This window comes from Strigops habroptila, chromosome 1 (genome assembly GCF_004027225.2).
Source record: "Strigops habroptila isolate Jane chromosome 1, bStrHab1.2.pri, whole genome shotgun sequence".
NCBI lineage: Eukaryota > Metazoa > Chordata > Aves > Psittaciformes > Psittacidae > Strigops > Strigops habroptila.
The window spans coordinates 107,562,101-107,583,493 of record NC_044277.2 but is presented as its reverse complement, the minus strand read 5'-3'; the positions used below and the strand labels follow the sequence as shown (position 1 = coordinate 107,583,493).

The 21,393-nt window shown below is 37.2% G+C and overlaps 1 protein-coding gene across 1 annotated transcript in view; it reads left to right on the top strand.

Moving 5' to 3' along the window:
• The window catches only part of VIPR2 (vasoactive intestinal peptide receptor 2), a 48,364-nt gene extending 27,798 nt beyond the window's left edge, over nucleotides 1–20,566 (top strand). The window contains exons 5-13 of the mRNA XM_030507334.1: nucleotides 1,224–1,321; nucleotides 5,210–5,351; nucleotides 7,832–7,982; nucleotides 9,007–9,067; nucleotides 10,453–10,522; nucleotides 13,598–13,689; nucleotides 17,668–17,797; nucleotides 17,884–17,925; nucleotides 19,643–20,566. Coding sequence (XP_030363194.1) covers nucleotides 1,224–1,321; nucleotides 5,210–5,351; nucleotides 7,832–7,982; nucleotides 9,007–9,067; nucleotides 10,453–10,522; nucleotides 13,598–13,689; nucleotides 17,668–17,797; nucleotides 17,884–17,925; nucleotides 19,643–19,819 — 963 coding nt within the window. The 3' untranslated portion in view covers nucleotides 19,820–20,566. The remainder of the gene's footprint in view (nucleotides 1–1,223; nucleotides 1,322–5,209; nucleotides 5,352–7,831; nucleotides 7,983–9,006; nucleotides 9,068–10,452; nucleotides 10,523–13,597; nucleotides 13,690–17,667; nucleotides 17,798–17,883; nucleotides 17,926–19,642) is intronic.
• Nucleotides 20,567–21,393: the final 827 nt, after the last annotated feature.

Genomic DNA, 21,393 nt, shown 5'->3' with positions numbered 1-21,393 from the left:
TGGATACCACTTTTAGCTCCTAACAAGCATAAAATTTTCTATGAATACACTTCAGATCTATGCCAGATAGTTTTCCTTTATTTTTCCCCTTTAATCAATCATATCAACAATAGTGCAGTGAAAGATTCTTTATTTAACATTGCATTTAGTCTTTCCAGATCTGTATAATATTTGCTAAGTGGATGTCCAGCTAATTCATCACTAATCAGGATTGCTAAAATTACCTCTATGCTTGGCCTTTTAATGCTATAAAAATAAATGTATGAAGTGATTTGCTTTCCTTTTACTCTCTTAGTTTATTTTTAAGTACTGATTCCTTGCTACTTTTTACAAACATTGTTCAAGAAAATGAGTGATATAACCATGTGCACTAAAAACATAAAATTCTGTCTGTTATACACAGCACATTCTACACTGCTATTAAAACTTTAATTTCATAGCATAGTAAAAAATTCAGGGTTTTTAATATTTTATCTACCTTGAGTGGAAATAATGTCAGTCTAATGACTTTTTTGTAGGCATAAATGAAGAAGCACCTTAATTCGAGAATATTTAGCATTATATTTCTTGATGTTGTCATTCAGTAGAGGATTTAATGTAATATGTAGCTGCTAAATGTACAGATAATTGCAGTTAATCAGCGGGCTGTGCACTTCAGTCTGCTTTTCCTCTGTTCAAAAATTTCCTTTCCAAGTTTTAGCATATAACTTTGCTAAAGAAGGTTGTTTGGGTCACAATTTAATAAAGTATTTGAACATTTATATTAGGAAATTAAGGATACTTAAACCTGTCTTTAAAATTAAACTTATGTATAAATGCATTAGAAAGTACACTGTGGCAGAAGGACTGAGAGAAATTCTGCCTTTCAGAGATAACCCATTCTTTCAAACTCATTTTTCCCAGTTTGATTGTGTTTATGGAAGTTGATAAATCTGATGCTTTCTTTGACTCATTGACATGGGATAATCAGCTGAAATTGTACCAGTTTGTGTGTCTAAGTTTTGAGTTCCTGAGGCTGAATTCTCTACTGAGGTCAATTGGCTTGAGATGTTGCATTGCAGAAATACTTTGGAATAAAGAGAAAACATCGTGTACTGTAGACCAAAGAGTGAAAATAATGCTATTTATTTGGCCTTCAGACCTATTTAATGGAAAAATACATCATTTTACAGTCAGCTTTACATATCAGTAAGTAGTTTCTGCATATATATTTTTCTGTGCAGGTCAACTTCTATGTAAGGGTGAAGGCAATTTATACCCTTGGACACAGCGTATCTCTGATTGCTCTTACAACAGGAAGTATAATTCTTTGCCTTTTCAGGTATGTATTTTTCATGAGTAAATACATACAACAATAAGAAGGTTTTAACTGTTGCCTGATTGCTCAGATATTTAGGAAAAGCATTGGTTTTACACTTTTCTCAATTAAACTGCTGATGATAATGGAATGCTAACTTGATTTTTGCTAGCACCAGTCAGGTTAAAAAAATTCAAATCATTTTAGAAATCTACAGACATTGGAGCACATGTAAGAAAGAATAGTCATTTAGGAATAGATTATATAAAGCATTTTCTATTTGATTATTAAAATAGACACCTTGAATTGCTTTTGAAGATTAGTAGGATGCTGGTTTCAGAACTGGAAAAGTGGGCAGTGATATTCTGCAGAAGCTTCTGAGTGGTCTCCAGGGGTACTATAATCAAAGTAATCCTTAATTTGTCCAAGGAGGATTGTAAAGGTGTGGGTAATTGCACGGAAGGACAGTGGTGGGTGCGCAATGCTTTTGTTACGCAGTGTTAGGAAAGGCAGTACAATCTGTTGGGTTTGCCTAATTTCTGGGAGGTTTCTGAAACTTAAAACAATCTCCAGTTGGTAAAAGAAGTTGCAAAATGGTATTATCAGTATCATAGCTTTTGTCAGTCTCTCCACTTTATCTATCACTTCTACCTGTCTAATAGAATAACCTTTATATTCTCCACTATAAACTTCACACTACTTTTCTGTTCCATTCCACACAACGTAAACCAAGAAAACACATCTCTCAGATTTGGTAGGAAAGAAGTACACATACGATGTAGAGGACAGCATGTTCTTTGTCAGAGCCTTATTCCTCTAATGAACTATTCCTGTGGTGAGTTCTGTAAGCCTTTCAATCTGCCATCAAATTTTCTCAGTATTTAAATACTCAGAGACTATTCAGAGCAGATATATAACCCATAATTATATTTTGGAATATCTTTGAAAAAAATGAGTTGAGTCACTCATGGCTGTCTTCTTTCTACCAGCAAATGCTACAGGCAGATAGTGCATTTTCAAAACTGCCAAAACCTAATAACGCATATAGGACAGTGTTATAGACATCTGAATGTTGTCCATCACCAGAAGTCAGTTATAACAAAAAGATCAAGAATTTCAGAGGTGTACTTTAAACCTTCAACTTCAGTTTAAATATCCAGTCTCTCTGTTGAGGCAGTGGAAAGACCCGTTCTTTTTTTTCAGGGGGGAACATGGGGTCTTCTAAGTCTCACTCTAAAGAAGCATGTTTCTCTCTTATCTGCAGGGACTGTAGGGGCCTCCTAACACAATGAGTTGAATTAGGAACCCATATAAGTTGTAAAAATACCCTGTTCAGTATATAGTTTCTCAAGCATGTAGCAAGCAGCCAATGATTTCAGCTCTGGATATTGGTAACACAAGAGATAATTGTGCATTGATGGATTTGCACATGTATGCTTCAAATTATACTGCATTTAATCCTGAATATGTGCAGGTTTTTTAATGAAAGAAAACATGGAGTAATGTGAGTTTAATTTAATTGTAGGTAATGTGTTTATGAAAAGGAAGTGGAAATTCTTTTTTAAGTAACATACTACAACTTAACTTCTGCAGTCCATTATATATTGTTATGTACTGTCTGGCAGAACAGGTACAGCCTCGGGGCTTTGCAGTTATTTGTGGTATCAGCTATAAGCACATGAAAGACAGAACCATGTGGAAAGAAGAGTTGTTTCTGAAAGTTTCCATGCAGTTGCAATGTTCTGCTTCACATTTCTTCCAAAGAATTGGCCTTGATTTTAATCTTTACAGAAATATTATATGGGTTCCCATTATTAATATCTGTAAAGGACACGTTTAGAAGCATTGTAAAAGGAAAGGATTTTATATCTGGCTAATCTTTTAATCTCAAAACAAAGACTTAAAATGTGAATATCTGTAAATACCTTGCCAGACTAAGCTGACAGCATTTTTCACGTTACTATGGTGCCACTCTCCACATAATATTCTATTTACTTGTCATAATTAAAGCTAATTGGTAACTTTCCAGCACAGTATTTTCCTGTTGGAGGTTGCCAATTTTTCAGACACATCCTTGCTTCTGCAAACTTAATTTATAAACAACAAAGCTAGTAATTTTGATTGAGTCAAATTTAGAGTGCAAGTTTCTATTTCTTCATTTTGAATGTCTAAGTTTTAATAAAAAGTTTTAGAAAAGTGGAAATCAAAACAATTGAAAATAATATTTTTCAGATGTTTTAAAAAAGGTTAGTTTGTTCCAACTCAGAGTGAAAATAAATTGTAGAACAGCATATTTCTACATAACACTGACATTCTAGATCTTACTATAGATCTTACTATACTTGCTTCAGGGTTACTCCTGTATAACAAAACCTTCCAAACAAATGTCAGTTTCTCTGATATGTGTTTCTTACCAAATAGAAAGATGCGAATCTCCATTATTTCGGTAAGATGTGCTTTCATGTACATCAACTGTCTGTAAATGTTCCTCACATGGTAAATTATGTATCATTAGGTAGTCATATCAAAAGCAGTAAGCTTGATAGCTTTTGTTTTATTGTTAAAGAACAGCATTTCTTTGTTATTCTGAATCATCACATATATGCCAAGTAAAATACTTCTTGCCCACTACCTCCAGAATGTTGGTTTGACAGCCTTGTATATAGGCTTCCCTATACATATATATATAAGCATAAAGCTTCCTGCATTTATTAATTTCAGCTACTTAACTGGATGAAGAACTAATAATCTAAATTAGTTACTCAAGAAAAACATTTTCCTGCCATTTGCAGCTTGCATGTATTTCTGAATTCCATAGGAGCATGCACTGCAGTCCAACGTAATAGTGGTATTTCAGTTTTTCACAGAACCTGTTTCAGTAAAGGACATGTATAGCCATAAAATCACTGGATTTTTTGACAACTACTTTAAGTTCAACCTGGTATTATGTTCCTTTGCCAAGCTGGGGGTTAGCAAGATGGATCTGTTATTTGTTTCCCTACACTCACTGTATCCTTGCTTTAATAGTTTTATAATGGATTATTCAGTGTTCTTTGGTAGAAATCGAAATGCAAAGACTACTTGGAAGCTGCCACTGCATACCACCATAACGTCCTATTGCATCTTCACTCTTCCATTGCTTGCACTTGCTAAAGTGCTTATTTCCAGGTGCAGTTCAAGTGCTGGTATTGACCCAAAAAAACCTCTTAGCAGTTTGGTTTCTGGGGATTTGCTATTAAAAAAAAAAATTAAAATCTCTTAAATGGGAAGATCTTGAAGGGAATGTCTTTTAAGTGAAAAGCCCTCGATTTATAACCTGCTTCCCCTGAGCACTTACTTGGAATGTCTAATTTGTCATTTGTTTGTCAGGCTTTCACGCAGCTGCTGGACTAAAGAAGAGAAGTTTTACATCTCACTGGATAGAAAGGATAGGCACTCTAATGTTTTGAATGCATATTTAATTGTTCCTACACACTGTCACATCACAGGATGAAAAGCCATTATGTTCCAAAATGCAAGAGTTAAATTAAAAATTAAACCAGAAAATGTAAGTGAGAGCATGTCTGAAATATGTCCAGGATAACTGGACTGCAAGAAAAACACTGGGATGAATGCACACACAGAAGGATATAATAATCTATATTTATTGTCAGTATATTTGAAGTGTGGGAGAAATACCACTGGGATCATTTGGTCTGCTGAAAAGCAGTAAGAGATACTTTATTTGTGTATTTTGGACAGCCCATAATAATGATGAGGATGGTGATAAAAGAAAACAGCAAGGCAGCACTGTCAATATGACAGAGGAGGAAAGGGTTCACATTACTGAGAAATGACCGGAGAGTAATAGAAGTCTGTTCAAGAGCTTTCTGTCTCAAAATCTAAAATGCTGATTTTTAAATTTCTTCTTAGAAAACTCCATTGCACTCGGAACTACATCCATCTGAACCTGTTCCTCTCTTTCATTCTGAGAGCAATCTCTGTCTTAGTCAAGGATGATATTCTCTATTCCAGCTCCAACACAGCTCACTGTCCAGAGGATCAAACCTCATGGGTAATAAACCTCATTTGGTACCTGGTACAATACTGTTGTGTCACTAATTTTTCCTCCCTGTTCCTTTTAAATATTTAGGAATACTTATCTGTCAGTGAAGACAATTCTGTAGAGAATATAATGACTAGCAAAATGGTCTGTTAGAAGTAGCCAGAGCAAGAAGGCTGAAACACAAGGGAAGTTAATGCTGTTTGCATGTCCGTGAAGGGACAACATGTCATCTGCCAAAGCAAATCACAACCAGCTATAGCTCAGAATAAATATGGCCATTGCATTAATCAGCTGGGAGGAGTGCCATCAGCTGGAAATTATTAAGGGCAGTTTGGGAATGTACCAGTAGCTTTATCAGGGGTCTAGGAATTGGGCAGGTATCAATGGAGGGAGCGAAATGAGTCAGGGAATTAAATATTTGTAGGAGTTGTGTTTATTAACTTGTCTATACTTTCTGGCTATGACAGAAGTGTTGTCATCTGCATTCTTGGCAAGCTAATATGCTTACTGCATCTTCATGCACAAGTTTAGAAAAATCTTAAGTCTTGCTGTTAAAAGACTGATCACTATATGATATTCCACATTTTCTACCTCCATTGTTTCAGTCAAAAGTGCTGTGAAGAATCTTGCAAATATTGCTGAATACCTTTCTGGATTTCTCACAAGCACTTTAAGCTTGTGAGAAAAAAAATGGAAGGGAGATATTTTTATATCGATGAAACCATATTGTCCCAACGCGTAAAGTTCTTAGCAGTGGCTACTAAACTATATGTATGAATTTGTAATCTGGGGTATTTCTAATGAAGACAAATAGGCTTTGAGTTAGTATACCCAAGGTAGGCAAAGTAGTTAGTAGGCAGACTGCCAGGGGTAATCAAAAGTCCATGAAAGATTAGTCAATGGACTCTCAAAAAGGAAAACACTTTGATGTGGGGTTCTGGAATGTAAATCTAGAATGTAATACAGGGGAGTACTAGAATTTAAAAGAGATTACAAAAATTTTAGACTTTGGCTCCTAGGCTGGTTGTAAGTAGTCATAAAAGCAAATTTCAACTTGAATTTTGAGATGTTTAAGTTTCTTTTTGTTAAATATTCTGGCCCATTACTGGTCTGCAATGGATATCCCTTCAGTGGGTACAGAGTCCAGAGGTAAGATTAGTCTTACAGGCTGAGATGACTGTTTCTCTGGACTTAATGTCTTTCTCACTGGACAGTTTATCTCACCTGCTTTAAGGCTTTCTCTGGACATGCTGTCTCTCTTCATAAGCTGTTAGGAGCTAGTTGGCTAGTAAGTGGCTAGGTTTCACCAGAAATCTTACTTTTGCAGGCAGCTAAAATTAGGTAAAATTAATCCAAGCCTTTGGACTCTTACTTAGTTGACGATATAGGCATCTACACAGGCATAAATATGGGCATGTATATAACTTGGGATGCACTGAGATATCTGAGACACCAGAAGGGGCTGATGGATACAAAGAATTATCTCAAGGAGGTCTATGCCCTTCTGGCTTAGCAGCTGGTGACTGGGGTGCCTGAGGGCATCTCACTTTATAATAGACACCTATATTTATGCAGAGGAATCAATCACTAAAAGAATAAGTTACTTAGCTATTTGGTGTACTTGGAATTTTAATGGAAACAGCGGAGGCATGAAGGGGATTTAAAATGGGGAAGGGAGTAAAGCAGACAGAAACTACAAGTTTTATTTAGTCCATATTGTTTAGTCTATTACATTCACCATATAATCACATTTCACAGCTTAGTCTCAGCAGAAACATTATGTTCAATTCTCACATCTGAGTCCTGCTGAAAAGTACGAAGTAACAGCAGCCAGCACTGTGGAACATCATCAGCATAGACATCTGAAAATTAATTCTGAGGAGCAGCACACAGACTATAAGTATATTGGGACCTCATTTTATGATACGTGCTTATGTGTTTTGTTAATTAAGAAACACTAAAGCATTTTATAAAGGGAAAACATAATTTTTTAAAGTCCTTTCAACTTTTTTCTTATAAGTCTACTTATTCATCAAGTTATATTTTTCACTCAATTTCCCATTTAGCCTTGAAAAATTCATAAAGCAGTTTCTTTGTTAATTTTTACTATGTTAGGAAGCCAGCTGGGATTTTAATATATTTATTAGCCACCTAGCAGGTGATCATTTAATATAATAGACATTCATTAACTATTGCAAATATATGCATTTGTTGATAACTATCACCTTTTACAATATTTATGCTATGAAGTTTTCAAAATTTTGGAGTGAATTTGCTATGAGAGCCATCTAAATATTTTTTATTATTCATTTTCTTTTTTATATATACAGTAACATTTACAATGTCTCAATTTGACTGAAGAAAAAGTATTTCTGCTGGACTTGGGTTACTAGCATTACATGGAGAATTAAGATCTATAGGCTATATTAATAACAGAATAACACAGCATCTTACCTGCAACAACTCTGATCCCTATTCTCTTATTCCAGGTGGGCTGCAAGGCTATTTTGGTGTTTTTTCAATATGGTGTTATGGCAAACTTTTACTGGCTCTTAGTTGAAGGACTTTACCTCCACATCCTCCTTGTGCTGATATTCTCCCCCAACAGGCATTTCACTGTCTACCTGCTGATTGGATGGGGTAAGAACTGGAACATCTTCCAACTGAATTCTTTTCTCTGTATGTATGTATTAGTCAGGTTCAGTATTTCATACCAAGGTAGTCACACCGTTTCTGTTGGATGACTCATCAGACTCACTAGTTCCTCAGTTGAGCTCCAGTACAGGTTACAGGCACTGTACCATGGGAGAGAGTGGGCACAAAACTGATGAATCATAACTGCTAGCTTGCTCCTTGCTAGCCATGCTCTTGGCATGGCTCTGGCCCGTGCCAATCCGCATGATGCCCAGGGCTTGTTCAGGATATAGGATGGTGCAAGGACTGCCAATTCAAAACATACCACTCAGGCTGTCCTAATTTGGGAGCAAAAAGAAAGTTTAGCTGCACAGCCACGGGCTATGCTATGACATTTGCCTTTTGAAAAGCTCAATAATATTGTCCATCTGGTTTTAAATACATGTATTCCTTTCATTTCCAGAAGGTGAAATGATATTTATATGGAGCACTTTAAAGTTTCCAGTAATAGGTGGTCATAAAAACATTTAGGTATTGCTGGGAAATGGGAATAAACTTGTGTATGGAAATTGTTCCTCATGAAATGATTTATACTTGAGGTTTATGTTGTAGTCCTTGAAAGTGCATTGAGAATGCATAACTTGTATCTACCTCTCTGTAGGTTATTCTGACAGCTTGAAAGATGCCTAAGAAAGGCATGTTCTTTGTGTATTAGTCATTATGGCTGCATTTCTATGAGAAAGAAACCTGCAGTCTTTGTAATACATTGCTTACATCACGTAGCTCATCAGATGGGCTTCTCCTTCCATTTACTAAACTGTTTGCTGTATGCTGTATATTTGGGGAATAATTGGTTACTAGTAGGCTGAACTGTTTCTTGGGGTTTTTTGGGGTTTTGGGTTTCTTTTTTTGGTGTGGGGTTTTTGTTTGGTTGGTTTTTGTTTTGTTTTTTGGGTTTGGGGTGTTTGTTTTTTTTTTTGTGGACTTCTATTTTTGTGATCATCCTCTAAACATCTTTGGAATTTTTCAGGAATTCCTACCATATTCATTATTACGTGGACAGTGACACGGATCATTTTAGAGGACACTGGGTAAGCTGTGGGGGAGAGAAAGCTTAAAGCCTCCAACTGTGCCAATACAACCCTTGCCTTGGTTATGGTGGTGTTTACTCAAAGGTAGTTTACTGTTCTGAAGGGAATGAGCACAGATACGGCAATAAAGGGACAGGTGTTTAGGAGCTCTTCAGCATTTTGCTTATTCTTGCTATCTATCTGAAAAACTCTAAAGGCAGGAGAGAGAAGAGATAGATAGGTTATGACTAATGTTCCCCCTTGAGGCCCACATTTAAAGCTATCTGCTTTGGAAGTCAAAATAATACTTAAAATGGCAGTGGGGGTCCTTGGTTCAGTGCTGTAATACCCAATATGTGCCCAGTATGGTGCTGGGCATTCTTATTTGCTAACTAGCAGCTCAAAAGATTGAAATCTGGGTAACTTACCATATATCTAAACTGTACTCCCCAAAGTGAAGCAATATGATGTAAGCATATGTAAGATGCACATAGTCAAGTAAAACCATAACTAGAGGCAGGCATGGCTTCTGGCATGGGAAAGGGAACTGAGATAAGAATTTTGTGGGAAGATGAGACTTGCTGCTCCTGCTCTCCCCGAGGCATGGGAGAGCGTTCCTAGCTGGTGAGACAAATGGTTTTCACACTCCTTTTTTCATCCTGACTAATATTTTTCAATTGATTCTGTAATTAAAGTGAACAATCATGTCCTATATAATTTCTAAGTTTTCGTTGCAAGACCTCTAACATGTAAACTGAAGACTAACTCCTTTTTCCTTTGTCAATGATCACAGTTAGGACGAGGGGGGGGGGGGGGAGGGGAGGGGGGGGTGGGGGAGTGGGGGGGGAGAGAGAAGAACTCTGAAGGATATTGCACTTGCTTAAGATTAATCTTTCAAAGTACTTATTCTGAGAGTATTTGGATGAAAAGTGCTGAGCCCACAGTGAAAATTAAATTTTCATTTTTCAGACAAAGTTTCGGTTTCAGTCTCACATATTTCTAAACCAGTTCCAGCCATCTTTAACCTAAATATCCCACCAGGAATTATGTCATTTCAGTTGTATCTGTCAGTTGATTTAGATCTTCCTGCTAGCCAGAGGCTGGTGTTAAACGCTTTTTGGAAAAGTGTCCTTATGCAAAGTGAAACTGAGCTTGGTTTTCCTAAAGGCCAGTGTACTCCATGATTTTTAATGGTACAGTCTAGTGTGCCTGATGTTTTAGCTAATTAGAATATGCATATTAAAACCAGGGAAATAAAAGCAGAAAAAGATTGAATGCCAAATTCTAGGATAGAACAAGCATTATTTTAGTGTTTTGACTTGTATATAAGAAATACTTCTCCTTACAGGTCTTGCTTGCCAGATGATATTAATGTCAACATCATTTTCCCTCTTTCTTTTTTATAGTTGCTGGGATACAAATGAGCATGGTGGTCCCTGGTGGGTTATACGAATACCAATTTTAATTTCTATCATAGTAAGTAAACTTTGAAGCATGAATTATAGATCAGTTCAGCATTGTGTAGTGTATATAGCCATTATTCTTTACTGCTAGCTACAGATAGGCAAGAATTCTGTTTTAATGAAAAGAAATTGTTCTGTAGGAGAAATGTTAAACACATGCCAAGGCCATTAAAATTCGTTGCCTTCAGAATTTATCAGCCTCCAATTAAATGAGCAGTTGCTTTTATTTGTATGTTGTTCTTTCTTTAACATGTCTCTTGTTTATGAGCTGGGGGGGAGGAGGAAAGCAAAAATCTAATTATACTTCAGTGAACTGCAGATTTGTTTTTGTGTGTAAATAGACAGTCCTGAAATTGAGAATTTGATATTATTGTAGCAATAAAAAACTATGGCTGTATATATCTTTCTTTAATTGGTAGGCTACTGAAATATATATTGAACATGAAGTATTTGCAAAGGAATACCATTTGAGAATGCTTCTTGGGGGTTTTCTATGTGGCTTTCATTAGAATTACTGGAGTAACGTAATAAAATTCCTGTTCACTGTGATTGTTTAATTTACTTTGGACATAATATACTCTGGTTATATGTCCATTTCTGAAAACAGTCACAGTGCAAATTAATACATTTCAGATACACTTGCTTTATTTTTAACATTTTAGTCAGAAAAATTAGGGCATTATTAGATTACACAGGATTTCAAGAGTCCACATTATGCTTGGGCTTGCATTTCAATCTGTGCCAGCCAAAAACCATTTTGAGAGAACTTCCTATCATCATCAGAGTGAATTCTACAGTGTTTAAAGAGAAAGCAGAATAGGCATATGTCTGAAATGACATAAGATAAGGATTTATGGAAAAGATACTTTGTGATATGAAGCAATGGGCATGCAATGGAAATACACCATGAAGAGAAAAAGTGTACTCCAAAGGAGCTGGAGAATGGGGGATGGTCTAGAGTGAAGAAAATATGCTGAAAGATGAAAGTAAAACAAACTACCTGATGTTTACACAAAGATGAAAGTCTGTTCTCTGGATGTTCAATTTAAACAGCTACAGTCTCAGTAGACAGCTGAGACTTCCTGCGCCAGAAAGCAGTGCTTCTCCAAAGAATTCCCTAGACCTGGAAACAAAAGTTATCTAAGTACTTATTGACAGACTTGAATTGCAGGTGGATCTTACCAAAAGACTGGGAAATGAGTTTTGACCTAAGAAAATGGAGTACTGGTCAGTCAGCGGAAGTCCAGAATATCATAAATGTATTCTGCAGATGACCTTTTCTGGGTTGCTGGGTGCACGTGTTTAGCATCTGCTGTCTCCTTCCAGATATGTTTCTTCTCTTAAACAGCATGTTCTATGGATGAGAGCAACTAAGGATGGCCAAGTGATTATGCAGTGTGTACTGTATGAAGCCACTTCCTTCTCTGATTAGATGATTTTTCAGCTGCTTGATCAACTACAATTTGCATTTTGGAAGTTAAGATGTGAAAGGAAGTTATAAAAGCAGTGATACTCACCCTTTCCTGCTGGGATAAGTAATGTGTCTTGTTGGAAATCAAACTACAACCAGCACGTTCATTGTGGCAGCTAAGATGCCATTCATACTTACTGCTTTGCAGAGCATGCATTCATAGAGCAAGAGGAGCTAATGAAATGTCATGTAAAATTGGGTGAAAAACACAGCATTAATGAGAACATAATTTCATATACATACACCATGATAAGCCTCAACATTTCCTGTTACCTTTCTAAGAAAAATAGAAGTCGAAGATTCAAATCTTTGAGTAATGAGGTCAGTGCTGCCTGCCATTCAATGATGAAAATAGATCATTGCAAGTTCTTGGATAGGTGTTGTGAAAGAGTCATGATTTTTCTCAATAAAAGTGTGATGTAGCTTCCTCACACTTCATTCACACAGTGCCTTCAGTCTGCTTGACAATGTAGGAAGACTGGAAGACTCACAGAGAATGGTGACAAGGATGACCAGCAATAACAAATGTCTTAGCAGTAGGAAGGTATCTGTGTAATAATCAGTGAGATGAACACAGAAAACGCTTAAAGAAGCTGAATTTCAGGAAAATAAAGGAGAGCAGAACAACTAAGCTGAGAACTCTGATCAACAGTCTTATGTAATGGCATGAAAGCAAGCTCTGGGTGTGGCTGATACTGAAAATCTTTAAGAGGAGGAAGAGTGAAGAAAAGAAGAGTAGAACAGAGCCTGATTGTGAGGATGATGCCATGAATATACTTTTGAAAGACAGAGGAAATCAAGCAAAGGTTTTAAGGAACAGTGGTTTAACCACATTAAATTAACAGGAAGTCTGCACAGTCCTCATGCCATATTCACTCTCTTCCGTCGATTTCTGTGTTAACTCCAAAATTTTCACTGCTTAGAAGATTATACTTTCTGTAAGGTTATTATCCAACAGTAAACAGTGTTGTGAGAGCAAGTTCTGAGGTCACTTTTCAGGGTGGGTGTGGCTTCAGTTCATAGAATGATAGAATCATAGAATGATAGAATCATAGAATGTTTTTAAAGAACAGACTTTAAAGACCATCTAGTTACAACCCTCCTGCCACGGGCAGGGACACCTCCCACCAGACCAGGTTGCTCAAAGGCCCATCCAGCCTGGTCTTGAACACTGCCAGTCAGAAAGTATTACTAGTCAAGGTGAGAGGCAAGAGGAGATCAACACTGTGTATGGGACTCACATTTTCCTTTGGGCTTCTAGTGGTGAGAATTTAAGACAATGTTTGATTGCACTAAATCACATCCAGTGTCCCATTCTGCTAGGAAACCTGCCTTCAGCTGAGATTTTGGAAGGAGGGCAATTCTGATAACTAGGACTTTCAAAGGCTTTTGCCAGCTAGACTAGAAATGGTGGCCATGTAAAGGTGCACCGAACATAACAAACCTAATGAGGCAGAAAACAGACGATAGATTTGACAGAGTAGAACTTGATGTGTTCTGGCAGGAGGCATGCAACACCCACTGCTGAGTTGATGTGTCTGCCTCAATGGGCATTTCCTTATGCTGCACACTGAGTGAGGAAGTAAGAAATCACCATTATATTTGTTTTCTTTGCAGGTGAATTTTATACTTTTCATTAGTATTATAAGAATCTTACTGCAGAAGTTAAGATCTCCAGATGTTGGAGGAAATGACCAGTCACAGTACAAGTGAGTCATGTTTTCAGATATTATATACAGAACCAAAATAATATCTGTAAGATTTCCTCTGCTGAAACCTGCTACCAACAATTGCTGTGATACTGTAATTACATTTAATTCAGAAATACTTTCAGATGTGGTTTAATAAAGATCTTATCACTATGCTGAACTAGAGATTTACATAATTTTGTGAAACACTAAATTCAATGAAAAATAGGCAGTTTCATGAAGACCAACAAGATACTCTTGAATTTGAGTTTAATTAATGAATGAATATGCTAATACAAAAAATATGGAGTAATATCTTTCTTTTAATGTGTAAATAATTCAGTTCAACATAACAAAAGTTTCAAGATCAAAACCCCTTTGTTTTAATCTCCTTAAAAGCATTTTTTTTTAAACTTTTCATTTCTAATATACTTTTGTTGTAATATTTACGTACATTTTAAGAGCTGGAAAGAAGATACGTTGTTTCCAAACAGTAAAAAATAAATATGACGTTTTATGTTGATTTTAAAATAACACCCTTATTTTTCTGGAGGAAAGCAAGTGCTTCTGATTTAGAACAACTTCCTTTCTGTTTAGGCTTTCTTCTTTTGTGTTTTGGTTTGAACATCAAACCCTACCATTGTTTCCACAGCTTTAGAATCAAGGAATGGTGGGGGGGGGAGCGCAATTTAAATACATTGCTAAAATTGGATTTGCTCTTATTATATTCTGTATCAGTTATTGTTTATTACAATAGCTGCTGGATATTGTAATCCAGAATCAAGTCTCTGTTGTAGTAGGTCCTATTTCAAAGCCCAGACACTGAGTTTGACACTTCAGGATGTTAATATGATATTTCAAAGACAAAACCTAACACGAACACTGAAAATTCAAACCCATGCAAGTGGCATTTGAAAATGTGCTCCTGGATAAATTCTTCATTTAAAAAATACTGAACTCCTGTCCTAAAAGCAGATAAAACATGGTGTGCTAAAGTAAAGCATATCTTTAAATCCAAGAGAACTAGGACTTTGTGTGCTTTGTAAATGACGTGACACATTTGATGGAAAAATGAAGAATTCTGATGCACCATGGAAAAGGTGACACGACTAGATTGACACAAGGCTTTGCTTCGTAGAGCTGCAAGGGTCCTTTTTTGTGTTTGCTGCTTGAATTACCTAAACACGTGGGAGAACCAAATCAACCTAGATGAAATTATGCAGTTGCCACATTTTTATTTAGCACAATGACTGACCTATAGGCAGGACATCCCCTCAAGTTTACTTCTTGCGACAAGAACTTTTCTTTGTTTCCATCAGGTATTTATGTAGTTTATGAAAATAAGGCATTCCCTTCCTATCAGTCCCGTCATTTTCCACAGTTTACTGTAGCACTTCGTAGTATAAAATGTTCATTAATAGCAACCTTGTCCTTCATTATTCAGCCCTGTAAAAATTCTGCTTTTAGCATTTGATTGCCTGATTAAGTTTGGATTGGATGGTCTTTAGCTGATACCCATGGGAACAGGAGATTAACCTCCTCAAGAAATACTGCATTTACAGAGCAAATCAAAGGTCCGGAAGGCTCCTTTTTCAAAATGCAAATGCATTTTCTAAAATACAGAGAAGAATAAGGCTAATTTGTCTGTCCCTTTCCTTCAGTAAAATGGAAGTGCAGTATAGAGCAAGTGACATCAGCTAGACAAAAATTATAAACCAAGAAGTGAAAGTGAAATATGAGTCTAAAAAGAATATGCATGCAAATCACCATTTTTCTTCCCTTTCTCTGTCCCACTTGCTTGTACCTGGTTCCATCCTTTTTGTTGCTTAGTTTATTTTTGCAACGGGTAAGGTTAAGTTCAAATTTAAATTCAGTTTTCCATTTCATTTGGGAAACCAGAAAAATTTGTTTGCCATCCTTATCCAGTTGTAAATGAATTTCTTCTGCTAAGGAAATCCTATTTATTTGTCTCGCTTACTGGTATCACCTTTAGATGTAAGGGTTTTACTATTCTTGAGAACCTTTGCTGTCCGAATTTATTTCCATATAAACAGATGCAGCCTCTGGGACATTTTGAAGAAAGGAAGGCCATGCAAACTGACACAGAAAAAGTAAAACTGCTTGAAATACCTTGATTTTCTGTTAAAATAGGTGAATTCACAACAGCACCCTTTCATTGTTGAATCAAGTTATATTCATCAAGACAGTGATGAATTAAGGGACTCAACATTATAACTACTTGAATTTCATCTGATACCAGACACCCATAATCATGCATGACTGGCCCTGTATAATATATAAAACTGAAGTGGTTAGATTGAAATAAGTGACAGATGAGGGATAATTAGCAATTCATCATTTCAGTGGTTTTACAGGCAGTTTGTCAGACCTGCTCTGCTTAATAATTTAAAGTTCTCCTTCTTTACTTTCAGTACTGTCTCGAGCTAAAATGTATTATGTAATTGGCATTAAAAATTAGTTAATGGTATATGCCCAAGACAATCACTATAGTTATGAGATGTTAGTATTTGAGGGTAAATCTGAAATTGCTCATGAAAATCTCACAGTTAAGATTATTCTGGATATTCACCCCTGTCCCATATATACACATATATATATACACCCACACCCACACACAGAGAAAGATATCATTCCCTAGTCCATGGACCAATCCCTGTAAAATTGCTGAACTCATCCAGTCCATGATGTCAGGCTCCATCTCTTGTAATAGCCTTTCAGGGCAGGAGGGACGGTATGTAGTGTTGAGTTGTTGCCTGCTGATGATACTGCCAAACTCGTCTGGTCACTGCTGAGCTCATCTGGTTTTCTCAAAATTCATTCTTTGTTGAGGTGATGATCGGAGGGAAGTCAGGGTCAATTGCTGGCGACCTGAAGATATCTAGCTGGTGGGCTATAAAAATGTTATAGAGCAGGCAACAGCGTACAATTGAGTTCATTGGCTGTTTTCCCCCAAAATCAAATCCCCTTGAGGTACACATTGGACTTCCCCATCTTCCCACATTACCCACCAAGTATATCCAGGTCCCTGAGCAAAAGCAACCCCACGAGTGGGTTTGCCTTTACCTGAAGCAGGAATAACCCAGACTGTCTTCCCCAACAAATTCTTTATGTGCACCACAGGAACTTTATCCCCCTCTACAGTACGTAAAAGTTCTGATTGGGCTGGGCCAGTCCTGTTGGCAGATCCCCTACTGTTGACCAACCAGGTGGCTTTTGGTAAATGTGTATCCCAGTGTTTGAAAGTCCCACCACCCATTGCTCTCAGTGTAGTTTTTAACAGCCCATTGTACTGTTCGATTTTCCCAGAGGCTGGTGCATGGTACTGTTTGTGTACCATGTATGTGCAATGTACAGACTGACCATTCAGCTGCACATTTAAAGGAAATTAACATCAGTTAATTTCAAAAGAGGGATTTTGCCGTCTGTACAAGAGGATTTGTCAGCATGACTTTGCAGGAAGGCATTATTCTTTTCCACTCTGTACCCTTTATGCCAGGTAAAAAGTACATTGAGACATCTGATGACAGCTCGTGACACTTTGTTGAATAAAGCAGTGGAATAATGCAGTAAAACCCCAACTCCAAAAACCATGCTATGAAATCAGTCTGGCAACTGCATGTGTGTCAGAGAAATAGAACAGAGAGCAGGTCCTATACCCTGCTGCTGTACAGAGAGCACCTGAAAAAGGTTTTTTTGGATTAGAGAGGCCCTGCAGCCTTTTACTATCTTTTGGAAGAGTGCAAGTCAGCAAGATCAAGTATAACATGAAATTGCACACATTAATTTGTGAGGTTACTATAAGACTAATCTCATAGCAAGCCTGAAAGGAAAACAATTTGCATTAAATGACTCTTACTAAGACTGTTTATAAATCTGAAGTTATACGAGGTTTATGTAAATGACACTGCATCAGGTTCTTATCATAGTAAAACAAAAGCTTATTGTTAAACTCCAGCTTTTTCTCTTTTATTTACCCAGGAGACTTGCAAAATCCACGTTGTTGCTTATTCCATTATTTGGAGTTCACTACACAGTGTTTGCTCTATTTCCCGACCGCAGTTCCAATTATTATAAAATAATCTTTGAGTTGTGTTTGGGATCTTTTCAGGTAAATTTTAAAGCTTTTATTCAAAAGAGATTTGATTGACCTATTTTGGTGCTGCCTACTAACTGAGGAATATTGTCTCTTTCCAGGGGTTGATTGTTGCAGTCCTGTATTGTTTTTTGAACAGTGAAGTAAGTCTCATCTTTCCTACTGAGGATGTTAAGTATTGCTTTCAGTAAATGTATAAATGCCCCTATAATTCCACTCTGATACATAAAGCTGGCTTAGGAGATGTTTACATTCCTATTTATAGCATATATACGTGGCAGTTTCTCTGCAACAGGAGAAATTAGTGAATTGGGGTGAAGAGGTAAGAGCACTTTGAAATTGAATTCCTTGCAAACCGAGGTGTTAGTAAGTGCATCTTCTGTTATTCAGTGTGATCTAATTCTAGCTCTGTTACAAGCAATGTGGATTGCGCAAGTGAGGTGCAACAAGCCCAGAAATTTATCCAAAACTTGAAGCACCATTTAGTGATTATTTAGTAAGTATTTAGGGGTAATCTCCTGACAGAATCTAACCCCCAGAGTGGCAGCAGATTTTCAGAAGTGCTTAGAATGTAGCAGCTTGCTTAATCGCAACTGAGGAGAATGCAAGGAATTCCTTTTGATTTAAGCCACTTTTTAAGGTGGAATATACATTAAACAGTATGTTGTATCTCATAGGAGGCATCTATCTGAAGAAGACACCTGCTTGCACAGGGAATTGACATTCAGGTCTCCTGATTGCTATTCTGGTGTTTGAAATTCATGAGATGCCTGATTTTGGGCTAATAATTTGATTCTATGCTTTAAGTATATGTGATTAATAGCTAGATACCAAAAGCTAATGTTGCAGCACAAGTGATACAAAATGGATCTTGAGAGCGGCCTTGGGGCATCTCCTCACAGACAGCATAGACATAGTGTTCACTTCAGTTTTGTAATTTTTGTGAAAATTGATTTGATACTCTATAGGGAAGGGATACCATCCAGAGTGGCCCTGGCAGGCTTGAGGAGTGGGCCCATGTGAACCTCATGAAATTCAGCAAGGCCAAGTGGAAGGTCCCACACCTAGGCCAGGGCAGTCCCCAGCATCGATACAGACTGGAGGGTGAATGGATTGAGAGCAGCCCTGCAGAGGAGGACTTGGGGATACCAAGGGATGAAAAATGGGACATGAGCTGGCAATGTGCGCTTGCAGCTGAGAAAGCCAGTTGTACCCTGTGTCAAAAGAAGTGTGGCCAGGAGGCTGATGGAGGTGCTTGTCCTCAGTGTGAGAATGACACGGACCTGTTGTTAGAGTGACTCTAAAGGACAGCCACAAAAGTTATCAGAAGGCTGGAACACCTCTCTTATGAGGAAAGGCTGAGAGGGTTGCGCTGAGAGAGTTTAGCCTGAAGAAGAGAACACTTTCAGGAGACCTTATTACAGCGTTTTGGTATTAAAACGGGGGGGCATTATAAGGGAAGATGAAGAAAGACTTCTTAGTTAGGGCATGTAGTGAATAGGACAAGGGGGAATGGTTTTAAACTGAAAGAGGGTAGATTTAGATTAGATACTATGAAGAAATTCTTCACTGTAGAGGGGTGGTGAGGCACTGGCACAGGTTGCCCAGAGAAGCTGTGGCTGCCTCATCCCTGGCAGTGTTCAAGGCTGGGTTGGATGGGGCTTGGAGCAACCTCGTCTAGGGAAGTGTCCCTGCCCATGGCAGGGGGGTTGGAACTAGGTGATCTCCGAAGTCCATTCAACCCAAACCATTCTGTGATTCTGCTCCTAGAGGTCCCCATTTGACAGCCAATAAACGTGGAAAAGTTCCCCATGTAAAAGAACATTTTCAGTTCATCTCATGCATTTTCATCTAACACAGGTGCAAGGGCGAGCTGAAAAGAAAAATGGCGGAGTTTGTGCTGGAAGCCAGACAGCAGGCAGAGATTACAGACTCCACAGCTCCTCGATTTCTCGAAATGGATCAGAAAGCGTTTCTCAGCTCCACCGGAATTCAAGGGCTCACTCATTTATGCAGACAGAGACCACCATGATATAAATAAGCTAGGTCCCCCAAAACGTGAGACACTGTGGGATATAGTAGTCATTATGCAGCTTGATGTGATACTTTAGAAAATGTACGGTTTAGTGCTTTGCTTTTCAACATGTTGGTATGTGGGAAATTGTTTTGTGCAGCCAACCAGTTAATAACAGAGACACCTGCCTCATGGATGCTTTCTGGGTTTTTTTTGAATGGTATTCGTATTAATTCTGATGTCCTTTTGCTGTTTACTAGCCGTAACTGCTCAAAAACTCATTTGCTATAATGGTCCCTTTACCCTTCAACATGTCTGCAAGATAGATGTATGGTATCCTGTTCAATGCAGACTACTTTGGTACATGCTGAAAAGGTTAAGATGGGAAGCAAGAAAATTTCTTACACTTTATTTATACTTAAGGAAACATTTATTTCCTTAAGGATTAGGAAATTCTTTCCCAATTATGGAAAACAGAATAAAAATAAAGAAATGTAACACTATAATTAACCACACTAGGTGTTTAGTGTGCTAATCCAGGAAATAATGAACATTATTTATACAGACACAAAAAGGTGGGCTTTTCCAAAAGAAAAATCTTGGCTAATAGTATAAATTTCAGAGATTAGTTTCTATAGAGTTTGATTCCAATCCTGTTGTTCCTTTCAAAAGTGCCTGGTTTTATGTTTAGATGCAGAAAGTAGGGCTACCTTTGCAGTCAGAAAAGGCTACTGTAATAGTTTTGATTAAAACATCACCATTTTCTAATAGTACTATTGCAATCACCAGGTTTTCTCTTCTTTTTAAAATCAGAGATTTGTGTTGATCTTTTATTAAGCAGTTTTCTGAAGAGGTGCTTTATTGCTACGGCAGTCAGGCATAGGATAAACAGCGTTAGATAGCATATTACCCATTGAAAATATAATTTTTATGTAATAGTTTCATTTAAATACTTCTTTAGAACCACATACTCAGCAGCTAAACCAAGGTATATCGCGATAAAGTTACAAATCCCATTTAAGGAATAATGTTAATTCTTTCAGCTTAGTTCTATTCTGTATCTATCTGAGCTGATTTAAAATTTAGCCCTGACCATGATTCCAGAAAAAAAAAAATGAGACAGAATCCCTAAAAATTACCATAAAAGGCATAAATAGAAGGAATTCTCAGCAAGGCCAAGCCTCTTATGTAGCCAGTTTGTAAAAAAAACCAAAAGACATAGAACTGACAAACTGACAGATTCTTATAAATATACACAGGACATTTGCACTCTTTAAAAAGAAATAAACCAAATTATGGTTTAGTTCCCATGTCATGTTTAACTATGTCCACTTTAATAGCAAGTGGGAATAATATATATTTGCATGAGTATTCCTGATCTGTAAAAGCAATTGCCCTCATATTTCTGATAACAGATTGTATGGAGCCAGCAGAACCCAAGGTCGTGATATTGCCAGGTAAAGAGAACAGCAGCAAGGGCATGTCTTGGCAGGCATACATGTACATTCTTGAAAATATTACCAGTACTGGGAATAGTGTTGGCAGCTGTCAAACTGTCCATACACCTCTTGGTCTGATTTAATTTAGATATTTATCA